At 38.9% G+C, this 22,583-nt stretch overlaps 1 protein-coding gene across 1 annotated transcript in view; it reads right to left on the reverse strand.

The window, feature by feature from the left end:
• The window catches only part of MAP3K5 (mitogen-activated protein kinase kinase kinase 5), a gene marked incomplete at its 5' end in the record, with an annotated part of 102,810 nt that overhangs the window by 45,555 nt on the left and 34,672 nt on the right, over positions 1-22,583 (reverse strand). Inside the window, 5 exons of the mRNA XM_080341344.1 lie at positions 2,987-3,099; positions 7,861-8,031; positions 11,557-11,663; positions 12,639-12,807; positions 13,076-13,269. Coding sequence (XP_080197470.1) covers positions 2,987-3,099; positions 7,861-8,031; positions 11,557-11,663; positions 12,639-12,807; positions 13,076-13,269 — 754 coding nt within the window. The remainder of the gene's footprint in view (positions 1-2,986; positions 3,100-7,860; positions 8,032-11,556; positions 11,664-12,638; positions 12,808-13,075; positions 13,270-22,583) is intronic.

Raw genomic sequence — 22,583 nt, forward strand, 5'->3', positions numbered from 1 at the left:
GTCTAGTTTATTTTAATTTCACCATCTTTAAAAGTTTTTTGAGAATATAAGAAAATCCAGCTAAACACAAGACATTCTCTCTCTCCATGATAAATTTGGCATTCACAGGGAGAAAAAGAAAGGAGCAGGTGAATTCCAGTATATTTTATCAAAAATATTTTGCCTTAAAAATAAATAAGCCAAAATAGAGGAACCACTAATGCCAGAAAAGCCACCGTTTTTATAATGCAAAGAATATACCCACAGCTTGTGACAAAAATAAGCCAAAATACAGCAAGTAGATATTACCAGTTAAATATTGCCATGAAGGCTTCATAAATGAACTGTTTTCCTTGCTCAAATATTGATAAAACAATTCAATATTATAGGATGGTTTGGATGTCAAAATTGCACAGCCTGCAGAGATCACTACTGTCAATGCAAAGCACTGCATTTTTGGTTTGGTCTCAAAGTTCTCCATTTTTTGTAGAGTTAAGAAAGCAGTACTATTCAGAAAAATAGAAGGATTTTCATCAATGCTTCATATGAGCATTTAGTTGTGAACTATTGTCTGACAAGCCCAGGTAGCAAATTTTGCAAGGCAAATTTTCTGATCTGATGCAGGTTGGTGAAAATTCTCTTGGATACTGAACTTATTATTAGTTTTACTTGAGTTATTACATTTTTGCCAATTTAATGAGATATGCATCTTCTAATTCCAGTCTCACTGACCCTCTGAAGTGCTGTTACGGACCATATCCTTCCTTAGCCTTTCCCAACCTACCAATATTATTTCCATATAACCTGGACTGAACTTGACCAGCTGGCTCTGGTCTCTCTCTTCATCTCCCACCAGAAGCCAGACTTCCTCTAATTTCTATGTGCTACAGATAATGCTGAAAGCACTGCCAGGCAAATCTAACTACTGCTAACAAATGGTCTCATATACACAGATCTAAACAGGAGGTGACATCAAAAGAATGACACATATGTAAGAGATTCTTGGGACAGAAGAAAAATCAAAACATTTTCCCACACAATCTCTGTGGTTTTACTTAGTTTCATTTAAAACATTAACATTAGCACAAGACAATGTTAAGCTGTCCTCAGAATCTAGCACAACCCAAGCCAGCCGAGAAACCTCATCATATCTGCAGTGACCACAGTATTGTCAACAAGAAACCAAGGACCAATGACACACAGAGTCCATATTATTTATCCATTTGAAAACTTCTTTCAAAGTACCTAAGTCAATCTGAGGCAATATTTTGATAACAAAATAAGGAAGATAAACACTAACATATAACAGGAGGGGCTGCTATATCAAAGGTTTTCAGCAGACATCAGGTAAACGTTTACATAAGAGGGAGGCACACCAACAGCTCACAAAAGAAACTTTCCACCAAATAGCTGCTGGATATTTCTCCACTAAATTATTCATCAGCCATGGATGGAACCTTAAATAATAAGGCACCTTAATTTCTTCAACTTTCTCCATACCAGCAATAGGGAAAACCAACACTAGACTGACTCAAGAGAAGATGATACCAGACACCTGATCCCTACAAATAACACCCAGATTTCAGCGGTACAATTAATTTGTCCAAATCTAGTTGGCTGTAGCTGGTGTGCAATTTAGGAGTTTCTTTAAAGCACAAGGATTCAAATTAAACCCCACAATAAACACAGCCCAGGTTTGCTAAACTTAAATTTAAAATTAGGCCAGCTAAGTAGAAAGCAAGACATTTTTACCTCCTACAATGGCACAAGAATTTCAATTTCAATGTAGGAGAGGAAGGTCTTCTATACAACCCAAAAAGCAAAAATCTCACCCACTCACAGAAGGGCAAATACAGTAGTTGGGACAACTCTAAGCAGCCTATCGCATTCAAATGAACACCTTCATTCACACCAGACAACTTCAATCCCATTTTCTTTATCCATGTGAAAGTAACCATCTCACTCTGAGCTTCACACTCAAAAAACTTCTCTATCTAGAAAATTGCTTGCAGACATACAGCGCACACCTGACTTCTAAACTAGAGCAGTGGCTGGTTACAGATACATGCTGTGGAGTGAAGAACACGGTTTCTTTCTCATTTGACAACCTCCTCAGGAGACAGAAGGATAAAAACACTGTACAATGAGTCAAGAAATATATGAATTAATGGAGAAGAATGCCAACTACAAAGGGTATGTTAGTACATATTACAAAATTCAGTCCTTTCTCCCATACATTCCCTGAAAGTATTAGTGACTAATTTTGGCTTAACACTCTCCTCAAATCCAGCAAAATCACAAACAAAATGGACCCCTTAGTTCTTCCTTCTTAAAAAGACAGTTTTTACAGGGAGGGTGGTGAGATATTGGACCAGGTTGCCCAGAGAAGTTGTGAATGCCTCATAATTGGAAGTGTTCAAGTCCAGGCTGAGCAACCTGATATAGTTGAAGATGTCCCTGCTCACAGCAGTGGGGTTGGCCTAGACAATCTTCAAAGGCCCCTTCCAACCCAAACCATTCTGTGATTCAATGATTCTATGAATATAAAATTCAAAAAATGACAAAGACAGCAGCTGAAACATTCTTCTCTCAGCCCATCCCAAGCTCAAGTCAAGCACATTTTCCCCACTGGTAGGATGGAATTTCTGTCCATATTTTCTACAGTTCTACAAGGGGGTTGGTTTATTTGTTTTAAGGAATGCTAGCTGGAACTGGATTCCACCTTCAGGTGTTCCTGTTTTATACAAATGATGCCATTGCAAAGAAGGGCTGTTGGCTTTCACTAAGCTCTGGTAACCAAGTTAAGACATTGAAACTGGAACCAGGTCTTCATGACAGCACTCACCTGCAATCAGGTGGGATCAGTGGTGGGAAGGAAAATCATTAAATATTCACATGCTTGCTATCAAAGCACTCATATGCAACCATCAGATTTTACTGTGATAGTGGGTGGTGTCACACTTTCACTAGAATGTGATTTCCCTGTGAATTTGCAAGCTATAATTACCAACTTTCCGCAGCTCAAAAGAAGTATCGAAGCAATGTCCAGCTGCCAGGAGGAGTACCGCATAATTAATTCCTGACTGTAAAGTTGGCTCCGACTCAAACGCCTTCTTGAACCTAGAAGAAACAAGTGTACGAGTTTACTTTCTAAATAATGCGATCTAATAGGAACATAATTAAACTTTTAGGTACTTCAAGTGCTTATCTTCTGTTTACACAGCAAGAATCCATGGAAGTAAAAATATTTTACTGTTTTCCACACATGCTTTGCCGTTATTTTTAGAGGTCCGTTGCTTATACATCCTCCTCCCATTTCCTTTCCCCCCACACAACAAGCACAGACCCTACTTATCCATTCCAGCAAAGTTATAGTATCTTACTAGATCAAAAAAAAAAAAACAAACAAAACACCACCACCACAAAGCTTGTAAGAGACCTGTTTTACAGTTATAGCTATTAATAAGCTCACTAATGTACTCTTAAATACATTAATTTTCACTGACTTGAAACCTTAGATTCACTTGTGGATCTGCTACAGTGACATACAAGCATTTCAAAATGCATAAGCAGAAAAGCAAGTGATACAAGAACATACTACAATTTCAGTTACTTAACATTTTATTCCCTACTGGCTGTCTCATTGACATCGTCTTATAAGTCTATAGACACAAAAAAGGACTATATAAGATTTTATTCTCCTCAAGATGAACTAAGCAAGCAAGAGGAATAGCCATGGTATTCACCTAGCCTAAATCTTATCTTAGCAGAAGCTGAGGAGCTTCACACAAACAGAGCACACACTATCCTGATGCTTGCAATGCAAGTTGTGGTGACAACAGCAACAGCAGATCTACAGCACTTTAAACTTATTCTACAGAATAAGAACATATTTGGTTGCACACATGTATACACACATACAGACACGTCTCTGGAAGACACAAACAAGACTGTATGAGTTAAGGAGCACAAGAGATTCAGTCAACATAACTCAGGTACAGTAAAAGCAACCGAGTTGTAAAGTACTTTCAAAAGAATGGGAAAAATACAAACAAAGGGATTATCTTAAAGTTCAGCAGGTTGTGAGATTAATACATAAGAAGGGAAAGAAAAATCATCTATGCAAAAACTAAGAATTTGGATTCCAGACCACGCTTTGATGTGTAAGTGAAGCTAAGGCCTTTTAGTTCTAGCAGGCCAAAAATATGGCTGTTTTAAAAATTTTTTAATTTTCTTAATTGTTTTCCCTGCTCTAATTATTCAGGACTTTGTATCCTTTAACATAAGCTCTACTTTCTAAATCTGCAAGACAGGCTCCTCTTCAGTCTGCTACCTACATACTTTTTCTATAGTCCAGTTGCCCACCTCATTAGACTAGAGTCTAGTTCTCTAAACCAACCAAACAAAAAACCCAACCAAACAAAAAACCCAACCAAACAAAAAACCCAACCAAACAAAAAACCCAACCAAACAAAAAACCCAACCAAACAAAAAACCCAACCAAACAAAAAACATGATGAACAAAGTAGTCTCATTTTCTCATTTAGAAGAAAACAAACTACTCACAATAAAAAAAATCAAAACCCCATAAAATCCTACCAATCAAACAGGACAACATCCTCATTGATTCTAAGCATATATAGCTAGAAGAGACCTTAGCTGGTGTAATCTGTCTGGAGACATCATGATGCTGGGAGCTGTATTATCTTTTCTTTTTTCCTCTAGAAAAATTCATGGTGTAACCCTCATGCAGTATCAGGAAAAGGAGAGAGAAAAGATTGATAGAGGAAGAAAAAAACCCCATGAAGATAAGCATGTTTGTTCCAATACAAGAGACTCTGTATTTTCACTTTTTTTATTTTGTCCAAAAATGCCTAGTTTCTGGCATAACTATCAAAATTTCTCTAGTCCTTGGACAGATACATAGAAAACTTCAAATTTAAAGACTAAAATAAGTGTCTCTCATGTGAATCAACAGGCAGGCACATTTGTGCTGTAAACAATGTTAATCATACAGGCAAAGGAGGTGGAGATGGGCATAAGTTTGCAAAACAGTTACTGCTTGCAGAAGTAATTGGGGAAACAGCCTCTAAAAAGCCTTTCTTAAATATGTTATCACAGAGGCACCACCAGCACTGCTGATGTGCCCAGTTTTGGCCAGCAATGAGCCCATTTGACCTGGCTGGAACCAGCCATATCCAACATAGGGCAGCTCCTGGTCTCTCTCCACAGATGCCACCCCTCCAGTCCCTTGCCACCAAGACCTCGCCACTTACTCCCAGCAGACCAGAAGGCACATCCTGGGAATTCCTGTTGCTGGTTTCTGCCTTTTCATTCCAACTTGCTTCCAAATCCCCCACTCCACAGCCAAACTCATCTTTCTGCTGATCTTTATGTGCCACTCACACCAAGAAATACTAGCATCTTGGACCTCCGTGGTCCTATTTACCGCTCCTGAATAATTACAATTAAAAGTGTAATTTTATATCTGGTGTGATCCTGCTCTGACATTCTTAAACCTTATATCTCCATAATTCATATAGCAAAGATTTACAGGCAAAAAATCCCCTGTAATAATTAATTCTGAATAAATTAAATTGCTTGGCTTCCCAAGCAACTCACAAGTCACTTGACTGAACCGATTTGAATTCAACTAGTACAATTGCTGTACATTGTCATGCCTCAAATAGCACTGGAGGAACCTACACAATATTACGGAAAGGCACGAAAGTTTAAAAGTCTGCCTATAAAGCAGAGGCTGGCTTAGCTGACGCAGCTATAAATGCCATCAAGAAATTGAACGCTGACATTTGAGAAAAATGTTGCAGTGCAGACACTGAATTAGTGAGGTAGCAGTGAAAATATTTGAATAAAGGCTTGATGGCTTGAGTAAGTCTGATTTACACTGCCAGTATGCAACAAGAAAGTGACAGTTAATAATTAATCTTTCATTTCTTATCTCATATTTATATGAAATGATGCCTTTTATTCTGCTTTTCAATTGTCAGGAAAGAATACTGACTGCCTATTTCCTTCCCCCAACACCCTTTTTGCGGGAGAAGTAGAGGGAATAGATCGAAGTACCTGCACATACCTTCGCCCATGGTGGTCTGCTCCTTCCCAAGAGCCTTTCCCTGAGTTATGAGTCAACTCTTCAGCCACGTCAACCCTGCTGTATGACTAACACTAGAATTCAAATCAATATCCAGCATCAAGCACAAAAGAAAAGCAACCCTCCCACGCGGTACAGCATCCAGCTGAACTCCAGCTTGAGTTGAGAGAGATGACCCTGTTCTACAGCAGCAGGAGCATGAAGCATCCTGTACAGAGTCTCACTTGCCAGAGACTTCAGGGATGATTTTGGGGTGGCTGGTCAGCATCCCACCCCGCTGCATGAGCTGTCAGCTGCTGTCCCCTCCCAAGCTGGTCTGTCTGACTGCAATCACTTCCCATCATTCAAAGGTATGAATATCCAGATTGCTACAATGAATCTCGTGTGTTAAACATATCCTAGAAGTAACCACCACAGTTACACATATCATTCTTAGTTCAACTCACTTTGAAAATCTCAAAGTTTATCTGTTCATAAGGCACTATGAATAAGTAAAAAGCAACAGCAAAAGTAATTTCTATTTATTCTATTTAACCTGTGATAATGCCTAGTATTTGTACACAAGATAACAGTTTAACGGTTTTCTTTTTATATAAGTTCATGAGTTTTTTTAAAACAGCATCTGGAAAGTTTGTTATGGGTCTTGCCTTAGAGGAAACAAAATTTTTCTTTAATCCAAAATGATGAAGGCAGAACCATGACAATATGCTACATTCCTCTTATTTCAATATATTTTTAAAAAATCCACTAAGCATTGCAAAACTGTAAAGCATGACCAGCAATTATAAACTGCACTTAAATTCTGAGGCCATAAATGGTAAGTGACCAAATCTTTTACGAAAGAGTTCTAATCTTAAGTTTACTGAAAACAAGTGATAAATGAAGAAGAGAGAAGAAAGCTTTCTATTCTAGGCAATTACTTCAACAGGCAGCTGATGAGCACAAGACCAGAACTAGGATCTGATGTGCAGGATACATAAACAGAGATTGTCTGTACCCTCATCTGAATCATAATGGAGAAAAGCAGCTCAGCCTGACAGAAGTCTAGGATGGTGTCCAGTGCCTCCAATTCAAGTACATTGCTTTTGGAAATTAAAAGCCAGAAGGATAAGAGACAAAAACTATTTTTTTTTAACCTATTCCACATAAGAGAGTTTTAGTGCATTTCAAAAGCAATAGAATTATAGAGGCAAGTATCATGTTTTAAGATAAGAATTTGCCTAGACTATTGTGTGCTTCTTCAACTATCAACAGTATTGTAGTCCACTGTAATACGCACATATTTTATGGTGATGGCGTGATAAAACTTTTGCCATCGTAAGTTTGGAACACTTACATTGCTTGTGAGCATGGAAACCAAAAAAAAAAGATAGAATGGTACATCCTAAACATCAGTGCAAAGTTAAATCTCAGCATCTTTAAGTCCAGCTAGCTAATATCTACCAGATTAGAGATATCCCAGTTGATTCACACTGATTATTGTCTGGCCTAGATTCCTAAGAATCATATTGTAAGGTATAATATAGAGGAGGAAAATACACTGCTGAGAGCTACTTAAACTTCCAAATCTGAGGCACTTCAAGAACTTTGCAGATCCAGATTTGTGAACAACATAAATCTCTCACTCTTAACATATACGTGAAAATTAGAGGATTCAGTGGATCCCTTAGGAAAGCCAAATATTTGGAACAAAAACCAGTTGAAATATCTTCTTTGAGTATTTTCCCAAAGCTAACAAAAAAGACAGGGGTCAGGAAAACAGTACTCACCAGAATGTCCCTTTGTCTCTGCTTTCTGTATCTATGAACCCAGATTCCAAAAACATGTCCTTGTAAATTCGACCCACCAGGCAGTACATATCTGAAGCTACTTGGTCTTCCTGTTCTACCAGAGGAATCATAATTTCTAGAGCTTTCTGTCTGTCTCCAGGCAGATTTCGCCTATTAAAAAAATAAAAATTCTGGTTAAAAAAAGTTAACAAGAAATACTTTTTTCATTACCATGTTTGGATATATATGATTGACTTCATCCATGTAAAATGTACACAGTGGACTACATTATACATAGACTTTCCCCCAACTTTCTTCTTTTTTTCCCCCCCCCCTCTCTCTTCTTTTCTTAATATCATGGGACACCTTTATGAAAGCCCCCAAACATGTTTTTTTTTTTCTTCTCTCTCTCTCATGAAGCCTCAGCCAGAGCAAAGCACTGACAACAGCAACAGGAGCCTCAAGAATAATTTTTAGAAAGATCATATATTACTTTCTGACACAATGAAAAGATATGAACCTAGGTTTCATATGTAATATTTCTTTCATAGTAATTCATTCATTAAAGGAAATAAAGACTCCATTTCGTGTTTGTGAGGGGTTTTTTTTATATGTACACACATTTTGAATGTGAAGCAAAAGGAAACAAAAAGCACAAACCAGACTGAATTCCCACGATAGGGAAGATTAAGATGTGAAGCCAATAAGGTAGTATTAACTGAAGTACTTCAGACAAATAAACCACATAACTGCAAGCATTAGACACTTCCTGGTGACTCACACTTTGGATATATACATCATTCAGTATCAAGAGATTAGGATTTTTTACTTATTTGTGTACTGAACAAGCAAATGACTCCTTTTTCAGAAAAAAAATCTACTCTTCAGTGGTTTGGGGAAAGTAATATATCCTTTTGGAGAAATTGCTTGTAATATTTGAGTGGCTACAACTTGAGCTGGGGGGAATGCATAAAAGTGGAGGTTTTATCTGTCTTGCAAGCTTTGCATCGAAGAAGCTTGCAAGAGAAGGCTACCTCAGAAAGAAAAACAACACATCAAAAGCCACAGCCACCTTAAAACAGATACTACTTGATCAGAGGTCTAGTAGTGGAGTTTTTTTCTTCCCTCTACAAGAACATATCAAAGTTTTGCTGCATCTGCACAGGCAGTATCAATGTTAAACCTTTGAGATCAGAGCCTGTGCACTCTAAGAGATACCTGAGCTTGTGAGCTCTGAGATGATGTATGCAGCTCCAGAAGAAAGTGATGTGGAAGAAAAGGTTTCCATCAAGCAGAATTAGTAACAGAGGAAGAACGAGCACTTGCATCAAACCAAAAAATAATTAAGAAAACAGAGCAAAGGTAGTTGTTTGAGCAGACAGTATAAACTGCTTTCCTGAGGAAAAAAAAAAGGCTCTGCAAGTCTGGGCCAACCTCTATTGATGTCTCAGCCTAACGAGAAAGATAAACAAAACCAAGTGCCCTCTCTTGCCAACCTTCAGACTAATCAAATTCTAACAAATTAGGAAAAATCAACTCAGCCTACAGAGCTGCAGTAGGCTCCTCCAGAACTTCTACAGTAGCATAGCAAGGCTGGGGTACTTTTTTAAGATGGACAAGTGCTCCCAGTCACAGGGAGAGAAATCAAGTGCTCCTGGTGGATCAATTAACAGAGTCCTTCAGATCTGTGCTATTTTGGCTCCCCTGCCAACTGATTCCAGTTGTTGAAGGTTTGCTGCCTTTTGTTTTCTCTTCTCATATTGACCACTCAAGTAAAGCAACAATGGGAAGTCTGCATCATCTTTGCTTTTTAGAGTGGACTTTCATTACAGAAGGGTGATTTTCAGAATGGAGTTTCAGGTGGATAACTCTTCCACATCTTGTATTGACTGTCACTAATCCAGATCAAACCAACAGCTAGCTGAACTTAATGACAACAGAACCAGTAAGACACAGCAGTGTTTTGTGATATAAGCCTTTTACACTTTGATCTCCAGAGACAGAGGTCCCTACTTTTCCTTCCCTCCACCAGCAATGTCCTCACACACTCAATCTAGGTCAGACTAATCTTGACTAATTGAGCTGCTCTATCCTTCCGTACTAGTGACCTGGATTAGAAGTAGCAGGACAGCTTCTTCCACAGCAAACATTCAGCTGCACAGAGTTCTCCAGACCTATCTCAACTCAGGAAACATCCTCTATCTTCCTCAAAAGGTGAAAGCTACAGTTAGCCCAAGTAATGCCTTCTTGGCATATGCCAAAGCATGAACATGGCTGTCACAGATTCCAGTTAAATTCACACTCTTGAGAAGAAAGGGAGAGGAAAATCTGATCTGAACTCCTTTGGAGGTATTGCACAGATCTTTCATATGCCAGTACCGTCAAAGGCTACATCTTACAGCCATATCTATAAAAAACAGGTCTTTCAGTCTACAGGAAGTCCCAATAGAACCAACATAGTGTAAGAATCTGCCTGAAAAGTTTATACTGTGGTTTTGCAGGTTTTTTCTAGTGCCCCAGTGAACTAGGCAAGTCCTGTTTTCAAAGGCAACTTTGTTTTAGAAAATGGTGACCTTGGGGTCTAAATAACTTGTTAAAACTCCAAGATACACCTAGTGACTTTAGTGAAGGCTGTGTAGAAGTGGCAGATACATGCTGGATTATTTCATTTGCAAAGGTCCACATATGCAAAAAAGGAACAAAAAGAGCAGTGTATTTTTACCTTCATCTATCTGGTACAAAAGAGCAAGAAAGGACCTGGACATTATTCAAACAAAACAATGGCAGATAGCTCATTTTGATTTTTTGTTTGGTTTATTTGTTTTAGAAAACAGGTGGTTATTTTTCAATTAATTACTTGTGACATAGTTTTGACATCACTTTGACATGAGATGCAGTTTCTTCCTCCTCTGTGAACCTGAATTACAGTATCCAAATCCGTGAGAGAAACAGAAAGTTCTGCAGACATTTTCTATATTTGAGAGTTTTAACACCTGCTGACACATGGTCTACTCCTCTAACATCAACAGAAAAATAGTCATTGTGATAACAGCAAGGGAGCAGAAAACCTCTGCCATTTCCTCTGAGAAAACTCGCCTTTTAATGCCTTGCCCAATTGCCAGTATCCCAGGAAAAAAGAAAATCGGGGCTTGGATCTCATTTAACCCAATAAATTAGTGCATGTTGCTGCATGTGGCACATTTTGTGCATGTTATCAAAGAACATGAAAATGTTTATTAATATAATGAAGTCTATCAACTGACATTTGATGAACATTCTCCTCTTGTCTCCTTACAGTGTCAGAACTCAGGCTTGAATGAGGATGTCTTCAGTTCGCACAAATGCTGCAGCACTGCCACCCAAACAGCAATATTAAAACTGTAATTTACAAAGGTAAAATAGTGCTAGGTCTTTGGACCTCCAAATGAGGTACTGAAATGAAAAAATGATGCAGACCTATGAAAAGACAAACCAAACACTCTTGCTTAAAGGAAGATGAATGGAATTTGATAGTGTGGAAGTTAAAGAAAGCTTAAATTGATCATGAAGCTCGGAGTCCCTAACATTGCATCACTAAAAGCCCTAGACCTGCGTATGAAGACTCCAGTAGGGAACTTCATCCATGACCACCAACTCTGCATGAAGTTTTCAGTTCTGATTTACTGTCCAACAGCACAAGGAAGGGTGGATTCTTACCTGTTCAGCGCAAATGCATAATGAAACCTCACGTGGTGGTGGGAAGCCAAGTCAAAAGTAGGTAGTTTTTCTAAAGTTTTCACCAGTTTCACAATGGAATCATAATCCTTCCAAAAGAAGGGAATAATGAAGTTTTAGGTGACTGTACTGAGGTATGCCTATATAAACTTATCTTTGAACTAAGCACCTAGCATTTCACACCAAGAAGTATTTTAAGTTTAACAGATTTCAGTTCCAACTGTAAATGGCCTGGCACTCATCAGAAACATGAACATGCACGGTATTTAACCTGGAAATACAGTTTGGTCTCCTGTACTGCTTCAGTGTGAACCTGTGGAAATTTTAGTACATATATTTAATGACTAATGTTAGCTTCAGGGGCTAAGCACATATCAGAGTTCATACTGGACAGACATTAAAATCTTCCTGTATTAAGGTCTCCCAAAACTTTGAAGTAGGCATAAGCTACAAAAACAAAGTGAAAGAATCTTTCAATGCCACAGTTTTTAAAGCGGCTTTGGTGCTGACATATTAAAAACAAACAAACAACAACACAAACACAAACAAAAAATACACAGAAAATATTTTCAAAACATTTAAGGAGCAACAGCTGAAACTACATGTAACAAAGTAAGCAAGCACTAGCACCGCTCAGAGAAGCCAAAATGATATAAACATGTTTTGCTCCCATGAGAAATATCACAAGCATGGTGACAAGGCTCACTCATAATAAGGATGTGTATACATATCAATAGCAGAATGCTACCATGGACTTTAAGCAGGACATACTACAGGCTGTTGTTCATCACAAAGTAATGCTGAGATGGAGAAGAGTTATATGTTATTTTATAACAGCACTTGAAAAGTACACAACACTTTTCTGCTACATAAAGGCAAACAATAAACAGTATAACTGCAAAATAAAGTAAAAAGCATCAGTGAAACCACCGTAAAAAAATTTCACTGGCATGTATTATCCATATAGTCTGTTAGTAAATCTGTGCAAGATGCACTAACAATTTCACCAAGAATGAAGTTTAATTTTCTACATTTTAGATTATATTTGAGCAGAGGATTCATACCTGGATGTCTCTGTAGGACAGCAGCAAGTTTATTACAATGTCAGCAGACAAGACTTCAACATTATCCACTCGCTGTCGGATCCTCGCCAGCTCGGCTGCAAGCTCTTTGCCTGTGTAGAGGGTTCGGGCTTTCCTGATGTCGTTCAGAATGGATTCCCGGAAATACTGGCTGGAGAGCAACAACTTCACATCAGCAACTGGGGACAGCTCCCTTGCATTAGTTTTTCTGGCCCTGTAGCTCTCCCACAATGTATAAGTGGAACATTTATTGATAGAGCAGTGTCAATGGAGAGAAGACTCAGTCAAGCTAAATTATTCATTATCCATTTGTCTTAGCAGAAGGCAAAACATCACATCACCCTGACACAACAATCTGATATTTATATCACCAGCAGGAATATATGAATTTTACACAGAGATACAAAAAGACAACTCACCTTGAACTGGCCTGTGCCACCTTCAAGAGCTGAATAAATCGATCCACCAGAGGTAAGCATATAGGTCCAAGCAGTGACTCAAAACTGGGCTGCATCAGCTCTGTTAGTCCCTTCATAAAACTGCTGTCACAACAGTACACCTTGTTATGTGGAGTTATCATGTAAGGAACAAACGTGTAGTTACCAGTGCACATCTGTAGAGAAACAAGGTGCAATATGTAGGGCAGTTATGGTTTGACAAGCCTAAGTATGAAATAACTTCACATACTGCTTGCAGAATTTCACTTGTTGAAGGGAGATCTGCTGCTTACTTCAGCAAGACCACCATTTTACCTATGAAGCCTAGGATTACATAAATTCAATTTTCACCTCAAGTGTGATATACACCTGAAATGTATTCTTTCAGATTTCTGAACTGCTTCCTGTAAGAGGAGTCTTTTTAGAAGCACCACGTTGACCTTAAAATAGTCATCGGCTCAACAGCAAAACAATTCTGAGGGCACACCCTTGTCACCCTGACACTGCAGGTAGACTCAAGTGAAGCTGCTGTACACTGTTTTCAAGGTGACTGATATTCAGAAAAGACCAAGCACTCTGCAGTTTAGCATAGTTAGGCTCACAGATGTTGAAAACAATAACACAAGATAGTTGACACTCAACAGCAAAACTGTAGAGAAAACTAATCCTCATATGAACTGCAAAATGACTCAAATAGTTCAACATAAATAACAAAGACAAATTCCCTGGTATGCAGCAAACCTTTCTGGCCAGTCAGACTTAAAGCTAGATGTATTTCAGAATACTCATTTATGTGTGTATATATATATTCAGCATTACCAAACTGTATTGATTTCTGTATATCAATGTATCACCGATACTTTGCAAAAATAATCATTTAAGTTTATCTTCCAGGAAAGAGGGAGGCAAGATGTCCAGTGTCTGCTAGTACAGATTTACATACACAGAAAGCTTACAGAATGTTTGTGGTTCTCAAGTGTCTTAACTATGAGACAGCATACCATCAGAATCAGGAGGAGTTCTGCCATTTGGCTCTCAAAGCTCAGATTGCACTACAAAGTGGTCAGCAGCCTGGCAAGAAAAATCTTAAGGAAGCAATTATTGAGACCCATCATTTTGGTACCCCTAAATTACTTCCAAGCTTAATCACTCTCTGGTCAGTTGCTTCTGCTGTATTGACTTCTGGAGAGCAATGAGGACATCACTTCAGAGTCCTCTGTTGAGCTGAGCTCCATGCACTGAGAGAGCAGTGACCAAATAGTTTTCAAATGCACAATACCAGCTGTGTGCTTAAAACATGCATTTTAACATGCATTATTAGATGTTAAAAACATGGAAGCATTGAGGTACTCTAGTCTGTATAAATCTATGTGTACAGATGTATCAGTAAACACATTTATGTACAGATCAGAGGTTGACTACAAAGAGTACAGGAAATACATTTTTTTATTATACCTCTTGTTTTATGAAACTACACAACCATGCTATAAAGGCAATCCCACCCCTAGTTCTGAGGCTTATAGACAAACGCTACAAAATTTAAAAGTAATTGATGCCAGCATTTACATGAGGTCCACTGAGCTCAGCTAACCCAGAACCTGGTTGGAGACTATTACATACACAGACTTGAATGAGGATGAATTTAGTTTTTCTTCCTCAACAACTGTGAATTAGCTGAATAGCTAGGACAACATTTTTCTGTGCATCAGTGTAGCAATTCCAAAGGAAACGTGAGAACTGGGAAGCGTATGACAATATTTTTAACAAGAAGTTAAGAAGTGTGATGCTAGATCCCAAACTGCTCACCTTTACAATGGAGAACTGAGTGAACACTTCTGATCAAGAATATGCTAACATGTAGGGTGATCACTCAAGTGTGAATGGATGAAACTTTGACCCTGCTAAAACCTAATAAGCCCCATAGTCCAAAGCAGAAAGGAAATTATTAATTTGCAGGAACTGGTTTCAGCCCACAGGGTGGGCAGTGACTGGCACAGGAGCCACTATTAAGCACAGGCAGACTATTCCCTGATTTTCCTTTTTTTAAATAAAGGAAAAGTTTGGGAAGTCAGAGCCAAGAGAAAGGGTGAAGTAGCTACAGATATCCTGGGGCAGGCATTTTACTTCCCAGGGTTTATTCAGTGCCTTAAAAATAGAACTGAAGACTGCTTGCAGGAAGGCCTCCTCAGACTTCTGGCACACTGTTTCCAAAGCTCAGGTCTCAATTAAAAATCAACTCTAAAAAAGGATGTTTCCAGCTTTTGAAATCCACAGAACCCAAAGTTTATCCTGGCATAATAGTCAGGCCACCTACAGAGGCAGTACTGGAGTCTTCAGAAATAATCCTACTAGCAGGAAAACTACTCTTCCTGCAGAGGCCAAGTGCCTGACTCCATTGCTGAGCAAGAGCTCCTTTAAACTAATCCCCAGTGCACCTTCTGTAGGAAGCAGCTATCTATTTCAGTGGAACAAGAGAGCCAACAAAAATTAGTTTGCCTTCATTCTTCCTGCTACTTGAGGAGAGAAAAAAGCTGGTTATATTATAGCTATAGCCTGCTATAGAAGACACAGAGACCCAGTAGCCTTTGGAAGCAGTGGAAAAGGAAGAAGTTGACAGTGAAAGACAGGAGGAATCACTACAGAATCACAGAATGGTTGGGGTTGGAAGGGACCTCCAGAGAACAGCTAGTCCAACCCATCTGCTAAAGCAGGTTCACCAGAGCAGATCACACAGGAATGTGTCCAGGTGGGTTTTGAACGTCCCCAAAGGAGACTCAACAACCTCTCTGGGCAACCTGTTCCAGTGCTCTGGAAGAGGCCCATGGGAATAAAACAGAAGAAAAGAAAAATCAATTTATTGTTGTTCAGAAGGCCCCCAGGATTCTCAGAGTTGTCTCAAGGTACCATCTCACCTAGATCCTCAGCAGCAAACAGTGTGGGAACACAGTGGCCTTTCACTCAGCCAGGTCATTAGTTTGGTTGTTAGCTTAACCTAGACAGTTATGTTTTATGGGGAGCTCTGTATCTCCAAACCTCTCAAGTTTGGCTGAAATTCATCACAGACAAAACAGGCAGATACACAAAGAGGGTGGAGGATGAAAAAGCAGTACAACCTCTTAAGTTTCATTTCCTTAGGAAACAGGCTTAAAAAAAAAAATATCCCCCACACAGTAAAGTTAAGAAATATAAGAAACATTGACCTCAATTTCTCTTTCCTAGCTAAAGAGTACATTAGATATTTTACAGCTGAACCAGACAAAGGCAGACAAGCAAGAGCTCTATTGACAAAAGGAAAAAAGGACTCAAAAGTTATATATTATTTACTGAAGGCGGTGGTTGAAGATAGAGAACAGTGACGGCAAGCCTGCTCTTGTATAATAAAATCTAGAGTCTTTAACTATGGAGAAACATATTTTGTCACCATCACAAATTCTAACTACAAAGAGCCCAACCCTGAGTGCATTTGGGCAATGACTGGGATGGGAGCCAAAGGGGACCAGGCTTGGGGGCAGCAGCTGAGGAGCTGCTCCAGTGTCAGCTCTACACCTTCTGCCCTGACACAGAACACATGGACTTGCTTCTTTCCTCATTCCCAGGCAATGCAACCTGTCTCAGCCACTTTTACTTCCTTTCTCACCTTTCTTCATCAAAATATAAAGTTACATTAACCGAAGTCAGAAGGGATCAGATGGTCTTACAGGCACACACTTCCTATCTGCTCATACATAACATTTCGACTTACTGCACATTATTCCACTTAGATGTTTAAATACATTCCACTTATCCTATTAAAACCTGCTCTGTAACACTCCATCCCAACTGTGATCTCTCAAACTCTGATATTCTTTCCTAACCCTAATTAACTTCACTCTATATTCTAAGTTTGCTGAGCAGCCAAGACAAAAATCATTGTTTTCCTCTCCTCTGACTCATCACACCATGTACAGTCTAACAGAATCAAGCCATTCAAGAAAAATGGGCAATTTTTGAAGGAGTAACACCTTAAACCCAATTGCAATATTCCCAGTTACATCTATACCCTTTAAAAAACAAACAAAAAAACCCCACCAAAAACGTCAGTAGCATAAAGGAGGTTCAAAAGTGGGTGGGAATAGATCTTCCCAATCTACAACATGTGCTATTAGTTTCATCCTCCAGCCCTCTTTCTTTATAAAGCTCTCGTTATTTAAGGTTCAAAGTTCAAATTACACTAATGAAAGTTCCAATGTGATTGCAGGTCACCTGAGTTGAAAGCTGAAAGGCATTACTGAGCACACCAGGGGCCAGGACAGGCCATGAGTGTGCACGCAGATTGTTACTACGGTTCAGCCGAATGCACAAGAACTCAGGACATTAGATACGGTAAACTTGGCCTGAGCTCTCAGATCAGTTGAACTGGTTATATCAAGGAGATATGAATGTCTGTATCTTTGAAGGTTTTGGGCCAGCACACTCAGTACCTGGTGACATCAGGCCATGTTCTGAAAGATTATCTGTGTCACAGCCCATTTCATCAAATCAGTCAGACAAATCAGAAGGCAGAAGTACTGGCTGGAGACAGCTAAACAGGCATTAAGTGCTTACCACAAAGTGATAAAAATCTGTAGTTCAGTTTTGCAAATGTTTTAATTGGTTTATATTTTACTAACCTCCCTTCCTAACTTACTGTGCAAAATTTAAAAATTCCAGAGTGTGTGTAATTTCCATTTAAATACAACCACAAGATTGTCCTAATGCCTCTACAGTCACAGAATTTAAGACTATGCTGCTACTAGCTAGACCTATTGGTCACTGGAACATTAAATACTTCCTTCTTGTTCGATATCCTTTCTCAGCATGTGAAAATAAAATATAGCACCTACTTGTATTTGAAATAATAAAAATACATAGCACATAGTTATATTTTAACGATCACAAAAAGAATATAAAACAACTCTTTCAATAACCCTCTGTAATACACAGCTGTCACTTCCAAAAGTGGTTGCCTCCTGGAAATTCAGTTTGGAGATGTCGTCTTATTAGAAAGAACATTATGCAATAAGGTAAACACTGTTCTCTCCCCCGCAAATACATCTGACATAGTACAGAAGATTTTTCTCAGGAAGTTGTACAATAAAGAAGACATGGTGCTACACAAATGAGCATTTGAGTTCTGCCCAATTAATTCTAAGATCTTGAATTTTGCTTCAAAAGCAGGGAGAAAATCTGCAAAATCCTAAGCAAAGGTGTGCAATCCTCTCAGTTCCCTGAAGCTCTTTACTAACACTGCTCAGTTGGAATTATTTAACTGTCAATATCCACAAACAGAAGAAAGCTGCATTCAAAGACATGAAGTGACAAGCAAAACAGAAATCCCCCAAAACAAAAACATGATGCTTTACTCACGGATGGGAGAACCTGACAGAATGCCACCTACTTGCCTGAGCTTCAAGTCAGCATCCACCAATGTAACTTCTGAGGTTTTTTAAATAAATAAAATCAGCTGAGGTAATAAAAATAACCAGTATCTCTCACAGTAGGAACTGTTCTTCCTGCTGACTCTCCTCTAATTAAGATCAGCTTTTTTACATTTCTCCCAATAGTTCTTTTGAGAAGTATTTGCTTTTATTTAAGTTCTTTTGATGAGATTTTTCTTAAACGTAATTCTTTGACTGCACAAGGTGTTGCATGTAGCAGATGACAAAGTCCTAAACCAAGTTATTAAATCTGTTTCCTCCATCCTCCAAATACACAGTAAATCAACATGTGCTGATGTTTTGATGAATACAAGTGTTAGTTTGGGTTTACTTCGAATCCCACTCACATGAATGACAGCCTTGCTATTGATTTGAAAAGGAACACAGGTAAGCCTCACACCTCAAATGAACTGAAGCACAGAAACTGAGTCTACTCTTTAAAATACTTCACATTTTCTTTGGTAATACATTCTTTCTTTATATGCTCAGCAATAACATTCTATTGCAGCCATGCCACATCCTAAATGCTTGTTACAGATTAGTATATACTCTATATGGACCTTTTATCATATTCACACAGGAAAAAAAAAATGTTCGAACTTTTTCCAGTGAAATATGTGCCAAATATTTAAGTCAATTCAAAAAATGAAAGAATAAGCAAGAGATAGTGATGTATCATAAATAACAAGAAATACCACAGCTGTCATCATCAACAAAATATTTACTGAAGGTTACTATGTAGCATTTTTACATACAGAATCACAGAGTGTTAGGGATTGGAAGGGACCGTGAAAGATCATCTCATCCAATGCCCCTGCCAGAGCAGGAACACCCAGATGAGGTTACACAGGAAGGCGTCCAGGTGGGTTTTGAATGTCTCCAAGAAGTAGACTCCACAAGTCCCCTGGGCAGCCTGTTCCGGTGAGTCGGTCAGCTGGGTGAGGAGTATTAAAAATATTTCCCCCTGTTTTCACAGTGAAAGAGACCAATAGCTGAACACATCCTGTAGAATCTACAGTTGTCCAGTAGTAGCTATACAGAGGCTCCAAGCTTGCAGATACCTGAAAGAGTGCTGCACCAAGCACCAGGCTACACCCTAAACAGGAGGTAGTCAGGAAGGGCTGGGGAAAACCAGTAAAAGTTACAATCTCTGGTGCCCCACAAGTGTCAGGAAAGGAAAACACTAGTAAGAGTCCTCAGCCATATAAAGTTAACCCTGTTGCTTTATCTCTGTTGTCTATGAGTCAGCTGCCCAGCAGAACAGTCCCTGTTGCCCCTGGATGGTCCTTCCAACCAGACCAGCAGCCATACCAGGATCTGACCCCCTGGGTAGCTCCAACCTGGGGCAAGCAAGCAGCCTGAACTGAATGGTGAGCACTGTTTCAAGGTGTTCATTACTGCAGCTGTTTACAAACCATACATATAATGCCTGCACATTAAAGTTCCTCAGATTCAGCAAGAAGTGAAATTAAAACAAAAACAAACCATGACACCAAAAACACAAGACAAAAAAACCCCGCACAACTGGCTATTTTACACCTGACCTTCAGCTTTTCTCCAAAGTTGATAAGATTCAAACTGGGGAGAAGTAGGATGAAATAAAAACTGGTGAGCTAAAACAAGCAAAGTACAGCCATGCACTGTAACCTTTATACCAACATCTCCTTGTGACTGAAACTCTTTACTAGTAATTTCTAGAATGCCTCTGCTGCTTGGTTGACCTCGAAAATCAGATAACAGCAAAAACTAAACTTGAGCTTTCAAATATCAAACTGCCTCTTGTTGAAGTATCACTCTCCGTAAAAATGTATTACATGTTTTTGGTGTTATTGCAACATTTGGAAAAGGTCCAACTAAACAGCTATAAAACTGCATACAACAGGAAATGAGCCCATGTTATCTTGTACTGCTGTGCCCTGATAGGGTCCAGGCAGTTTATCCTAGCTATGCAACATCATATCGACTATTGATAGGAAGCACAAAAATCCAGTCAGAACAAAGAACATAACAGTTGGTAATGTTTTTTTTTCTTTTTCTCCCCACCAGTTTTAGGAATACAAGGTTCAGGCTAAGAAAACACAAGGTGCTCCAGTTAGACAGATATATATAGATACACACACACGCATTTGTTTTACAGCCTTTTTAATCCCCTGGTGCCAAGGATACCATTGTCCTGTTACAGCCGATTTCTGCATGCTATTAAAAAACATGTTAGAGAACAGCAGGACTAAACTCTTGGTTTATTTATATATGAACTCCATTTTTTCATATTTGCAACCTCACATAATCATTTGTATGGCTATTTTTGGTAAGGGTGGGCATCACAGTCTCAGTCTCTCAAGAACAGTACCTCTGTCCCACCAGTTTATCCAAAAGTCATATGATTAACAAAGCAACATGATTTTCTTGAAGTAGGAATAGTTAGGTATGCACTAACACTACAAAAAGTCTCCTTCCTGGCAGCTGGGCTCACAAAATGCCAAAAAAAATAAGAAAAAAAAAAAAATCCGCGGCAGTTTCTAGGCCAGTTTTAGTGACTTCTCTATTCCAGTCCCTGGGAAAATACTTCCTCCCAGAAAAGATGTTATGTGGGTGTGCTTGGAAACATCCGAGACTCTCAAGGAACACATTTGTTTTGTGGCACACGTTGAAACATTTCTAAAAGTGATAAATGACAGTTTCACAGCCACCTATCCAAATTTAAATGGAAAACAGAACAATCCTTTCTCAAACAGATGACAGCAAAGTTACCCTACCTCTCCTTGAGCTTCAGAGACTGTCATTTAAAAATAGGACAAGATGATATCTCCCCTGTATTCTACTGTACAAGTTGTCATCTCCTGGTTTTCTGCTAATGGAGCTCTTGCCCCTGTCTTCCCAGGGACACTAAATCAGTCACTCACCATTTTCCCTAGATCTGGGACCACCAGAACAAAAATACAGAATGCATTTACAAGAAAGGCCTTACTGTTCTCTCTTATTGTTCGTAAAACCGTAACTGATCATTTACCCCACTTTCATTAAAGAAAGGCGATAGATTTTTAGTCTAACATCATTCACAGCATTCTGAGGGTCTCTGAAAAGGACTTTATGGTTAAGAGTTATATAGAAACTCTTTATGGAAGCCTCTTTGCCTCTTTTTTTAATTTAAAAATACATAACTTAAAATGTAGCTTTAGGAACAATGCCTGCACTGGTGTTTAAGCCACCTTTAGAAACTCTATCAGCTATAGTAGATAACTGCATCCTTTTCAAATGGTGTTTCATACTGGCAGAAGTCAGCAGTTAATCCAGAAATAATCCAGTTTTTATGGCAGTTTCAATACTGTGGGAAATAAAACCTGACCAATTTCTAAAATTAAATGCTTCATATGCCCCTTAGAAAAGTTTATTCAAATATATGGAATTGTACAGCTTACAAATGGCACCTCAAGGTACCTGCATACCACTGACTAACTGCTATAAAATTATATTTTAGCATATATGGCTACCAGTAAGTCTCAAAAGTGAAGCCAAGAACAACTCAATGTGCCAAATAATATATTCTGACAGGTCTGGCCCCGCTGCTCCAGAACTAACCACAGTGAGACAGCAGTGTTCTCACGGTCACAGGTCTGCCCCCCTTGAATGCAGCAGGGAAAAAGCGGATTCACAAGGCCAACCTCAGAAACCAAAGGGAACCCGAGGTGCAGAAACCTGCAGTTAAATGACTGACAGTCACTGACAGACTGCTGGGATCTGCACTCCACTTGGACTAACAGGCTCCAGGACTCAACTTCCAGAAATCAACACACACGCGCTCTCTTTATAAATATATATGTTTTCATAGGTGTATCCATGGGTTTCTAAAACAAGCACCAGTTTCCAAATATCTCTCCTTTTCAATAGAGTATTTCTTAAAAACACTGAAGAACACTGTACAGAAAAAGGCAACAGAAAAAAAGATGACAGATGTAAATGGCATGTGAAAAAAATATGGCAGATATGTAAAGGCAGCACGAAAATACCACTGATAGATGGAGGTAAGGTAAGAA

This window comes from Nesoenas mayeri (genome assembly GCF_963082525.1).
Source record: "Nesoenas mayeri genome assembly, chromosome: 3".
Lineage (NCBI taxonomy): Eukaryota > Metazoa > Chordata > Aves > Columbiformes > Columbidae > Nesoenas > Nesoenas mayeri.